This window comes from Diabrotica undecimpunctata, chromosome 5, assembly GCF_040954645.1.
Source record: "Diabrotica undecimpunctata isolate CICGRU chromosome 5, icDiaUnde3, whole genome shotgun sequence".
NCBI lineage: Eukaryota > Metazoa > Arthropoda > Insecta > Coleoptera > Chrysomelidae > Diabrotica > Diabrotica undecimpunctata.
Window position 1 is genome coordinate 78,085,241 of NC_092807.1, and position 13,445 is coordinate 78,098,685.

The following is a 13,445-nucleotide window of genomic DNA, read 5'->3' on the forward strand; positions in this document are numbered from 1 at the left end:
CTACGAACAGAAATGGAAGACTACTAAACACATATTACGACGTTATGGCAATGGGCCCTACAGACCCAATGCATTATCCAAGAAACGGACTTCCTACACACATAAACATTGTAGTAGCAAGAAACCTAGGACTACAAACAGAAATACAAACACTAAACGAAGGCACAACGGACCACAATCCCATACTGTTAGAACTAGGAACGTGGGAAGACGAAAGCACAATTAAAAGAATCAAAAAGAAAACAAAGTGGACAAACCTTAAAAGACTCGTGAGCACAGGAATTAACATAGTTCCAGTGATAGACAACTTACGAGAAATAGAAGACAGAGTCCTTGAGTTAGAAAAAATCATCCAACAAGCGCTCAGACATAACACTACAGAAGAGGAAGTAGAAATGCACACGGGAAGATTTAAGGATATATAAATATATATATATATATATATATATATATATATATATATATATATATATATATATATATATATATATATATATATATATATATATATCGGTTTCAAAACGTCTTGCGTCGTTGTCCGATGCCTAATTTCCACGAATTTCTATCATATACCACAAGTAATAAAAAACTTGATAAGGGAAAAGAACAGAACAAAGCAGACAGCAAGAAAGACCAGGAATCCGGCAGACAAGAATAGAGCAAATAGGCTAAACAGAGAGGTTAAAACAGCACTACAACAACACCGTAGTGAAATCTGGGAAAACCACATAAGAGACGTGAAGAAGCAAGGACCAAATATGCAAAATATTTGGAGGCTTCAAAGGATATTGAGAAATGACAGAAAGCCAATCCCTCCACTACATGGAGAAAATGGAATAGTTTACACCACAGAGGAAAAAGCAGAGGTAATGAGGAGTACTCTCGAGAAAGAGTGTACTTTATTATTTAGAGAGTGTATTTAAATAAAATTAAAATATTGTACTTAGATAACTATATAATTTTAATAAGTTAAGTTTTAATGTTTTGTAAATTTGAAAATTTAATGGATTAACCTCACGTTGTAAGTTTTTATACTAGTTTTATACAATGCTATTTAATTCTAATTTCATTGTATTTACTGATACCATATTTTAGCATATCCTGAAGAAGCAAATACATTTTGCGAAAGCTTGATAAAGAACAAAGAGTTTCACTTTCCTGCCCTATTAATGACTGCAACCCCAAAATAAAACTTTATTTTATATATATATATATATATATATATATATATATATATATATAAACTAAGGTACACTCGATGAGTGGTGGGTTTTTCGGTCAAAGTGGAGAAATAAAAGACAAAGAAGGTGGCTACTTCATCTATTTATTGAAGACGTTTCGCTTTCTGCTCAGAAAGCATCATCAGTTCATCTAAAAAGAACAATATGAAACCAAACATCCATAGAGAAGTTACAAAATGTGTGTTACCTTACAAAGACATGTAGCAGTCAATGATGTAAAAAATTATGAAAAAGCTTACGAAACTGGACATTTAGAGTTAAAGTTGTATAAAACAATTAATTGAAACTAGGTATAGTTTGCAATTTAACAAAATTAGCACAGCAAAAGCACATGTGATAAACATACATGTATATAAAAAAGTTATTATAAAAACTTAGGTAAAAAACATTAAGGTTTATTTTATTGTGTAAAGAACTAGAAAGATCATGAGAATGCACTTCCAACAATTAATTTATAATCAATTAGATTTTAATTTTAACTTTAGGTAACATTATTGAATTATTTAAGATTAATATAGTAATAAAGATAAAAAATGAAGTTACCAGTCTTAAGCTTACTGAATCTCGCAGGTAAATGAATTTACAGGTTTAACACCCACGCAAACAACGTGAATAGATATGTCCTTGAGGTCAAAATGACAGAACAGCAAGGCAAAATACCGACATCTAATATAATAGAGCGGTACATTCACAGACTGTGATAAATTTGGTTGACAACTTGTTAAAAAACCAAAAAATGAAAGGAAAAGGTGGTTAAGATCACCATTTACCCCTCAGTGATTGATTTGCCAACAAAGAACAAAGCATGCGAGGTCAATCCAAAATATCATACATTATAATATTAATGACGTCACTGGTTAGCCAGCCAACAGGTGAAGATTAATTCAACTTCCACAGTCCAAGGTTCATAGCATTTGGAACTGTAATGAAAAAGATTCTATGAATCGATTTCAGTTTAAAATTTTACCAAACAAGTTAATCAAAAGGAACAATTACTTTAAGTATGTAAAAGTGATATTGACCAAATAGTTAATAAAATGTAAGTTGATAAATCTAAGCTAATAAGGAAAGAATAATTTGTTTTATTTTGGTATTTTGGATTGACGGTCGTACTTTTCTCGATATATATATATATATATATATATATATATATATATATATATATATATATATATATATATATATATATATATATATATATATAGCTAACTGAGCATAATAGAAAGGTAACAAACCTTTTAAGATAATTTTGACTTTTGCAGAGTCAGATAAGGGAGTATCTAACTTACTACACATACCCACAATATTATTTATAAACATAGTAACTGATTCACCAGGTTTCTGTTTACGGGATTTGATCTCATCCAGTAGATCATCCTGGAACGAATAGGGGAGAAAATCAGACTTCAACTTCTGCACCAAATCAGACCAACAAGACAAACGACCCCTATTATTCATAAACCACGCAAATGCAGAATCTGTGAACAGTTCAGCTGAAGCAGCGAGAAGATCATCCTCTGAAACACCTCTAGATACCCTTAGACATTCGACACGCTCTAAAAATGAAATAACATCGATATGTTGAGTTTGACAAGAAAATGTAATACCCCATTTATGTACTTGAACTGGTTTGGAATATGAAAAACTAGGGACCCTGCCAATTAATAAGAGGAAGGCCAAAAGCCAGGTGTTAATCTTTTAACTGGAAATTATATTTAATGCAGATAAAGTAGTGAATAAGAATACTTATGGTTAAAATAAATTGACAAACAACAGGGAATGTAACCAATACAAAAGAAAATATGAAGCTTACTTGAAACACTACAAGAGAATAGGCTTAGCTCAAGAGAATGAGAGTTGTGCTCAGAGAGGAGGTTGGCACGTTTGCTTGCCTGTAGTAACTTAAGGTTAGATAAATCCTAAGATGATCTTGAAATGGGCGCCAGGGTGACTTTTGAATATCACTCCAATTTGGGGTATCTATAGTTATATACTGGAAACTTATAACTGAAAATAAACGATTATGGGAAACAAATAAAAATCTGAAATGCTCTATACACTATATTACAATCTTAATTTACTCATAGCCCCAAAACATATATGTATATTATATTTACCAAACAATTACTAAAATATATCCCCAAAAATATGTATTTACAAAAACAGCTATCTAAAAGTACGACCCAAAATATAAATATATACAAAAATTGATCTACCCAGTCCTTTGACAATGAGGTCAATAGGTAAGTATGTTATAACTGTTAAATAACTCACATGGAGTAAATAGTAATTAAAATAGAACAAAAACAATTAAATAATTAGACAAAATAATAAAGGAGGCAGTTTTAAAGTATGACAACAGTTTGAATTTGTCTTTCAGTTCGAACAGACGATCCTTAAAATCACATTAAGCGGTAAGAGATAAGTAAGAAGTTTTTGCGGTAATTAAAAATCAATATTTATATTTATAAATTAAATTTTTTGTAAATATATCGATCTAATATTTGGAATTTTTGTGAAAATAAGTGATTTACCTCCCCTAATGGGGGAGGAAAATAACAATAAGACGCAAATGTGCGATTTAAGTGTTGCGACAAGTTCTCCAGACCAGGATATGGAAATTGGTGCGATTTCCGGTGATAAAACTGGCCAAACAAGGGAAGTTAAACTGTATAACATTTATTCTAATAATTTTGATTTCCATAGCTGTTGAGTATATATCGAGAATTTAAATTTAATAATCAGAACATCTCTTGTTTACATCCAATGTATCCAAATAAAATCAAAAACCTAAAGAAAATTAAATCTATCAATCAATCAAGGGAATAATTCACGATGTAGATACGAGGTATGATACTGATTATTTAAAAAAACATATAGACTCTTCCGTTAAAATTACCGACATTAAAAGAATGCATAGAAAGGTAGATAAAGACGGTAAAACAGAATACGTCCCCAGACGAAATATTATAGTTACATTTGAAGGAAATGTTTTGACAACTCATGTCGTAGTTAATTTTGTGTATTTGCCGGTAGAAAGATTTGTAGGCAGGGTAATACAGTGCTACAAGTGTTTGAAATTTGGTCACATTTCTAAGCAATGCAAGGGTACACAAGAATTTTGCATACGATGTGCAGAAATTAAAAATGATAGTCACATATGCGACACTAAAAAAACTTTTTGTATACATTGTATAAGTGAAGATCATATTTCGATCTCCAAAAGTTGTCCCGTTTATAAGGAACAAAAAAAAATTAAAAACATTATGTTAGATCAAAAAATCTCCTTTCTAGAAGCAAAAAGATATAAAGAATCATCTTTTTCCGGATTTGTTAGTAACATAAATTTTCGATAATGTCAAATCTTGAAGAAAATTTTCCAAAACTACCTAACGTATCTGATGACATTACGTCATCTCATCCTACCATTCCAAGATCGTATATGAAAAAATCAACAAACTTTACTCATCCTGGACCTAGTAGGATTAATACTGAACATAATGAACTTAAAAAAGAAAAATTTCTACTCCTGTTTCACAATCCCCTACAGATTCTTCCTCCTTTCCTTTTAGATTTGGCCCGTTACAGCCTCTACCACCTAATCCCAATAAACCTAATAGTTCAATAGATGATGAAAAAAACAAGATGGTTATTTCGGTAGTCAATTTTTTTTCTGAATTTATAAAAAATGTAAAATCATTTGAGGATGCGGAAACACTGGATAATAATTTGTTAGCTAAGGGTTTGCATACTGTTCTCGAGGATATTTTTAAAGGTACTTAAATTTATGGCTTTAAACACTAAACTTAAAATTATGCAATAGAACTCTAGATCAGCTGTTGCAAACAAAAACAGCCTACTCAATTTTCTTACTAAAGAAGATGTTGATATTGTTCTTTTAAGTGAAACCTGGTTCAAAAATAATGTTGTATATAATTTTAAAGGTTAAAATATTGTTCGTCAAGATCGTGCAGACGGTTTTGCTGGTGTCGCTGGTGTCGCCCGCTGGATGCCCGTTTTGGTAAAAACGGGCATCCGTTTTGAAATATTAATATTAAATAAAAACTTCAATAAAGAGCTTCTTGCCTGTGGTATTAAAGTTAATTACGATAATACTCACTTGAGTTTTCTCTCTGTATATAGATGTCCAAAAACCAAAACCAGAATAGAAGATTGGACAAACTTATTTTCCCAAGTAAAGCACCCTTGCATTATTGGGGGTGATATGAATGCGCGAAACAATGCGCTCTGGGGATCATCAAAAAATGATAATATTGGCGATCAAATTGTAGAGACCTTACAGGATCTTGATTTCATTGTGATGAATAACGGTCAACCTACTTGTCAAGGAAATCCAGGACATTCAGATTCTAGGATTGATATTACGGTTTGTTTCCCTTCCATTTTTGCTAAGACATTTTGGACTGTAGATTCTGATACACTTGGATCAAATCACTATGTTGTAAAAATAGAATTCGAATACCCAAGAGCTGTTAATGAGACCATATATCCCAAAAGTAAATGGAATACTAAGAAAGCTAATTGGGATATGTACGCTGAAATAATCGAGAATATTTTAAATGAAAGTGGACCTATATCCCTAAATGCTGAAGAAAAATATAATTTTTTATTAGACTGTATCAATAAAGCTTCTCAATACAATCTATTAGCCAATATAAACCCTTTAAGTGTAAGAAACGGACTCCTTCACCGTGGTGGGATGCAGAATGTGATCTAATTGTTGCAGAAAGAAAAAATGCATTAATAAAATACAAGCAAGATCCATCAGTTGAAAATTTTATTAAATGTAAACAAGCTAGTGCACACGCTAAGAAATTATTGAAATCGAAAGCCAAACAAAGCTGGGTTGATTGGTGCTCAAAATTAAATAAACAAACGTCGCCTACTTCGATTTGGAATCAAGCGAAAAGGATGAACAGGAAAAGGGTCAATGCTCCATTACCACTAGAAGATTCGTGGATAGCAGAGTTTTTCGACAAAATTGCACCACCATATGTGAACAATCACGAAGATTTAATGTTATTCAATCCGAATCATAGTCATTTTCTCTTAAAACCGTTTACTATGCTAGAATTGGACTGTGCCCTTAGTGATTGTCCTAACACTTCTCCTGTGTTCTCCAGTGTCCACACTGAATTTACCAAATAATGCAAAAGAGTTACTTCTAAATATTTTTAATCAGATAATTAGAGAAGGTTCTAACATTTCGGCCTTCAAACATATTATTGTTATCCCTATTCCCAAACCTGGGAAAAATCTAAAATTAGTTGAAGCTTACAGACCCATATCTTTATTATCTTGTGTACAAAAAACTCTAGAGAGAATAATTAAGACTAGGTTAGAATGGTGGTTACTAGAGCAGAACCTTCTACCCAAAGAACAATACGGATTCAGGAAAGGTTTTGGTACTTTGGATGCATTGGCTTCCGTAGTTGTAGATATTCAAAACAATTATTCCCGGAACAATTACTTACCAGCATTATTTCTTGATATAGAAGGTGCTTATGACTCCGTGTGTCTAACAGCACTCAAAGAAAAAATGACAAGAATATTTCAAATTCCAGCTCAATTTGCCGATAGTATTGTTAATCTTTATTCAAACAGATTAGTTTATTTAAGAAAAGAACAAATGCTCATAGGTCCCAGAATCGTAAACAAAGGATTACCTCAGGGTTCTGTATTGAGTCCTATCCTGTTTAATTTGTACGTAGCGGATTTGTACAATATTAAAATAAATAACATACAATTCAACCTCATACAATACGCAGATGATTTCTGCATTTACACAGAACACAAAGAATATGAAAAAGCAATCAAAAACTTGGATAGTATCTATCAACTACTTCAAAAATGGCTTTATAAAAACAATTTTGAATTATCTTGTAATAAATCTCAGGTTTGCATTTTTACCAGACATTATAAACCTAACGATCAAATAATTAAATTAGAAGAGCATCAATATCCACTAAAAAATAAGCTCAAATATTTAGGGATGACACTTGACAAACATTTGACTTGGAAGGATCACATTAAGGATATGTTAAACAAATGCAACAAGGCAATAAATTTCAAAGCACGTGGTGTTCGTGTGTATTAAGGTATAAAAATAGTGCTTATTGCAAGCTTAAATTTTTATTTTAAGAAGATCTTTTCGGAATTAAATCATTCCATCATCAGTTTAATAAAAAGTTGTTAAAAAACATTGTATGGCCACATAAAAAACTTTGGAAGGACATCCGTATTCAAATATAATCCTCATGGTATTTATCAAGGTAAATGCAATAGACTTAACTTGTTGATTATTAAAAACTAAAAATGGGGGCATCTTACATGACTTACTAACTCAGTTAGCCCAAGACTCCAGAACAGATCAGAGGTAATGTAAGTCGAAAAAACCTCACCAGCTACAGGGGGTCATGTAAGATGCCCCCATTTTCAGTTTTTAATAATCAACAAGTTAAGTCTATTGCATTTACCTTGATAAATACCATGAGGATTATATTTTAATACGGATGTCCTTCCAAAGTTTTTTATGTGGCCATACAATGTTTTTTAACAACTTTTTATTAAACTGATGATGGAATGATTTAATTCCGAAAAGATCTTCTTAAAATAAAAATTTAAGCTTGTAATAAGCACTTTTTTTATACCTTAATACACACGAACACCACGTGCTTTGTATTCAACAGGTATACTAGCCACTCCTGGATATCTCCACTTCATGGTTTGTTCCAGTTTCACTTTTAATTTTAAGCAATAAATTTCCTTAAATCGATTAATAAAACGTGGTGGGGTGCTGATGTAGACGTAAATTTATTATTTTACAGAGCGTATATTCGCTCTATTTGGGATTACGGAAGCATATTTTATGGATCAGCCAGTAATATATTGCTAAATAAAATTAACGTAATACACAATTCAGCTCTACGTACATGTTTAGGTGCTATGAAGTCCACACCAATTCAACCTTTGTATTTGGAAGCCTTGGAACCACCTTTAAATATCAGACGAAACGTCCTGACCGAAAAATTTCTGGTAAAGACATATATAAAAAATCAATCGTTATACACAAAGCTCATCACTTTGAATTGCTATGATTTGTCTATTAAATACTGGGAAAAAAAGAAATCGCCTTTAGTCTGCGAAGCTCTGCAACATAATATGGAAGCACTAAAAGAGATAGATAAAGCTACGTATACACTTCAAAACATCTCATATGCAACATATCCTGGTTCAAATGCAGATATTATGGTACCAAAATGTAGTGACAGTGTACACATAAATAGAAAGATTATTCACTCAATGTTATCAGAATTCGAAAACTCCGTCGTTATATATACCGATGCCTCCAAATCATCAAACGGCACTGGATGCGCTTTTTATCAGATTGGAACGAATAGAACGCACATTTAAGTTGAACTCCCAGATCTCTATTTTTACAGCAGAAGCTCTTGCAATATATGAGGACTTACTTTATGCAACAGAAAGTAACTCGGACCATATAGTGATATTATCAGATTCTTTATCAGTTTTGACCTTTTTTGGGAAACCGGGATTGCCAAATACGTGCAGTTGCCCTTATATTTACAAAATTAAGGATATCAAACAAAAGTTAGTAACAAGGGGCAAAAATGTACTTTTTGTTTGGATTAAAGCACATATAGGTTTGGAAAATAACGAACATGTAGACCAATTAGCAAGAGAAAGTATTATGTCTGGTAGAGAAACTTCGTATAAAATCACGGCTTGCGACTTTCTGGCTTCCTTAAAATTAAGATTATACCAAAGGTGGGATAATATATGGAAGGAATATTCCATTGTTAGCCCAAATAGATACACTTCTCTTCAAACAGATATTCCTAAAACTCCTTGGTATAAGTTTTTTAATGTACCTAGAAAATATGTTACCACGATCATAAGACTGAGATTTGGACATGCTTGTTATCCCAAACATTTATTTAAACTTAAGGTTTTAGATAATGATCAATGTGAATTTTGTACAGAAGAAGGAAACCTACATCATATATTTTTCAGTTGCCCCAGAAATACTATAATTTTATCCAGATTAATAAATAATTTACATAAACACAATATATTAGCCCCTTGGAACCTTCAGTACCTATTATCACTAGACTCGAAAGCAGTGTATGATTTATTAGTTATGTTTTTAAAAGATAGTAAAATAACCATGTAAATAATTATACATTAGTTAATAACGTAACTTTTGTCTTTAACCCAATTGTTTAAATTCCTTTCTTACCGTGGCCTAGTGTTGTATGTTAAAAAACAAGCCTTGATGGGCCCCTAGGCGACAAGAAGTGACCCTGTTTACCTGTTTATTGTTTTGTATATTTATTTTAATATAAACTCAGACAACTTTTTTTACCATGTTGAGTCTGGCTGAATGACTAAAAGTCTATGCCAAAAAAAGTCTATGCCAAAAAAAGTCTATGCCAAAAAAAAATCGTTCTCAAAATACAAACATTAGTTTGTATTTTGAGAACGATTTCCGAAGTGGAAATTGAAACGTCAATAAACGTATTTTAACCTTTAATTGTGGCTTATTCCCATTTAAATAGTAATTAATTTAAAATGCCACAAGAAAATAGCTTCAGAACAATTTTAAGATTACTGCAACACATTAAAATACATAAGAAAACATTTTAATACAAAATTATATATTCTAAATTTTAAACCTACCACTTTTAGAGCATTAATAATAAAAACGAACCGCCATTATTTCTTGTTTAAAATAATCTATCTTATATGAAAGCCTAGCAGCTTTCTACAGACTATTTAGTTGTTTTGGCATAGCACAATCACAATACACAAGAATAATTAGTTTTTAACGCTATTAATCTAAATTTAATATGTGTTTATAAATACAATTTATTAATATATAATATATTATAATCAAACTGTGTAAGAAATCAAAACATAAACAAAATTCTTACTCTAAAAAAGCGGCAACACTTTAAACAATTTTACCATAGGCTGAACTGTAAAAAAATTTGAAGTATTTCCGTATCAGTTGCGTACAATTGTCTAATACATTTAATTAAAATTATTATTTTGTGGAATATTAGACTTAAGGAGTTATTTCATAAAATTTATATAATTGATAGTAAATGTTTTTGATTATTTAATCAATATAATTCCAATGTTCTTCTCGGAAGATTTTTTAGTATTAATTCTGTTATTAGGTCAAATCCAAGTGCTTAATGGTTATTGCATTTTTCTATTTCTTGTTTTAGTTTTGGTGGACTGCACGGTTTTATTGGGGTGTCATAGGACACGCACTATTCAGGAAGTATCTTATTGTTTTCATCGATATTATTATCTGGTTGGTCTCCTTTATAAATACCAGCTAAGTATTCTCAAAATGTTGACGCTTTTTCCTGGTCTGATTTTCCTCAACTACCGTCATCTCTTTTAATTGGTGGGCACCAAAGGATCTTCTTTAGACAAGGTACTAATGTAGTATTTAAATGTAACATGGCATGCATTATATAGCGTTGATCTTAATTTTCTTGTTATCAGGTATCCTAAAGAGCAAGTAGAATTAGCTGTGAAGCAGCTTAAACAGAAAACAGAGGTAAGCTTAGACTAGATACCAACAGGAATTATTTAACTAATTGGGGAAAAAACATTTTCAGAAAAAGCGTATTCCTGCAAAAATTTTGAAATCAGAACTTATAACCCTACAAAAACAGACAAGCGCTTAAAATTAAGATCATTGAACAAGCTCGTGTGCTGCATTTTAAATATATTTTTGAAACATTTGATAGATACGTATTTCTTTAATACAAGTAGCTTTGTCGTAATTTCCTATGACATTTTTCAAACGCCATTGGAAGACCTATAATAATGCTGAAACATCACTGTTGCTTCTTAGAATTTACTGCCTAAAATATAGAAACTTTAGTATATAGAATTCCTGTTTTACATTCTAGTCTTTATTCTCTGAAGGAACATGTACATTTATTAAACTTAATTTTCTAGTTTAACCTCTTAATCTCAGCCTACAAATCCGTTTAGATATTGGCTGGAACTTCACTATCGTAACTGATCAGTAATCATAAAACCCACCACTACTGAAAAAGCTGTAGTTGTCTATCATTGTTACACTAGTTCCCTTTTGTTTCGTTCATTGCATTACCAGGATATCCACTTTGTATTGTTTCATCATTGACACTATATGTTTTAGGGCGCCTGCTTCATAAGTAGTTCTCATGTTCCAGGAACTTATCCGGATTGTACTTGGATGACATTAATTTTTACTTATCTTCCTTGTTTCCTCTATTGATAATCCCTCCATGTCCTCGTTCATTGTCATAGTTCCAATATCCTTTGATCCATCCCTGCTGATCGGGTCTAATAGGCTGGTGGGTCTAGCTCCCCTTTTGTTCGATTTCATCTCAATACTCTGCCATCTATTGTAACCTTCCGAAACCTCCTTTTTACTGTTTTACGTTCTCTTCGGGCCTCTTGTATTTTTTTTATTTTCTCTTGCATTATTTTCTCATTTATTGTCAAATCATCGTTTATGTAAATTTTTTTTTTCTTTAAAGTCTTTACGTTAGACGGTAGGCCATGGAATGGAGATTTTCGTTTATAATATATTTAATTTTTAGCTCTTAATTTTAGTAATCCATGGTAATATGATTTCAAGAAAACAAATGTTATCTTGGTTCCCTGGACGTATAAATAACGTCCATGCTTGGTTCCAATTGATCATAGAAGGTTTTATTGTTTTTTTAAAAATTGTGTGTTTTCACCAGCTTCATTGTATCTACTTACAGACTTGTAAGTTGTTATAAATGTTTATAAACTAAAAAGTCAGCCCTTTTTCATACTCATTTTTAATAACAAATTTAATAAAATGTTACAGTTTTTTTAATATATCCTAAAAATGAACCTCTATAAAATCGAGTTCAATTTACTAAATACAAGTGTTTATACAGAATGCAGAGTGACTTTCTGGACAAGTAAAGCTGTTTAAATAATCGCTCGTCGGTGTAAATGAATTGAATAACGTATAAACTATTTGGTTGATTGGTGTAAAATTTAGCACACTTTAATAACTCATTAATTGCCACAATATTCATTAGTTATATTAAATGTCATTATGCAAAAATAAAGTTATTAACATTTATAAATAACTGAAAAATTAGGGTTATTTGGCAAAATTAAGTAGTAGTCTTTCGATTTTGGACATTCTTTTTAGAGGCTGATTAATCTATAGGATGATGTTTTATTTGGAAGTTTGCCCGGTTTGTGAATTATTATTATTTGTGCATATTTCCATGTGATTGAGAAACATGCTAGTCTGAATGCACTATTGTATATTGGAGTTAACATGATCAATGCTCTTCTCGGAACATTTTTCAGTATAAATCCTGTTATTAGCAAATCCAAGTGTTTTGTGGTTATTGCATTTTTCTATTTTTTGTTTTACTTCTGACGAACTGCACGGTTTTATTGGGGCGTCATAGGACACGCACTATTCAAAAAGTATCTTATTGTTTCCATCGTTATTATTATATGGCTGGTGTTCTTTAAAAATACCAGCTAAGCATTCTGCAAATGTTGACTCTTTTCCTGGTATGATCTTCCTTAACTACAGTCACATTTTTTAATTGGTGGGTTGTGTTCTGTAGGTCTCTTTAACTGTTTTTGTTGCCTTCCATATTAAACGAGCTTCTTTAGACAAGGTACTAATGTATCTTGATTGATCTGATCTTAATTGTCTAGCTATCAGGCACCATAAAGAGAAAGTTGAATTAGCTATAAAACAGCTTAAATAGGAAAAAGTGGGAAGTTTAGACCAAATACCAGCAGGAATGATTTAACTAATTAGAGAAAAAAAAAAATAAATGGATAACAATATTCTCTCCATGTATAGAAAAAGCGTTGTCCCGCAATAATTTTGAAATTATAACTTATAACCTTACAAAAAAAAAGACAAGCACTTAAAGTAAGAAGACCATAAGCTTATGTGCTACATTTTAAATATATTTTTAAAAATAATCCATAAAGAATTTAAAATATTTGAAGGGCTCGGGTGTAAATAATGGTATCTGACAAAATTGTCGAAATTAAGTTTTTGCATGAAAACAATGGTATATGTAGTTCTAAACAGGAATCTGTCGATATTTCGTTACTAGTTTAAAAGATGGCGCT

General features: G+C 31.3%; 2 protein-coding genes across 3 annotated transcripts in view; one reads left to right on the plus strand and one right to left on the minus strand.

Moving 5' to 3' along the window:
- LOC140441409 (sorting nexin-13-like) overlaps positions 1–10,714 on the plus strand; it is a 1,016,720-nt gene extending 1,006,006 nt beyond the window's left edge. The window contains exon 16 of the mRNA XM_072532120.1: positions 10,517–10,714. Within this exon, the coding sequence (XP_072388221.1) occupies positions 10,517–10,698 (182 nt within the window). The 3' untranslated portion in view covers positions 10,699–10,714. The remainder of the gene's footprint in view (positions 1–10,516) is intronic.
- The window catches only part of LOC140441412 (uncharacterized), a 284,085-nt gene that overhangs the window by 57,113 nt on the left and 213,527 nt on the right, over positions 1–13,445 (minus strand). The window lies entirely within an intron of this gene.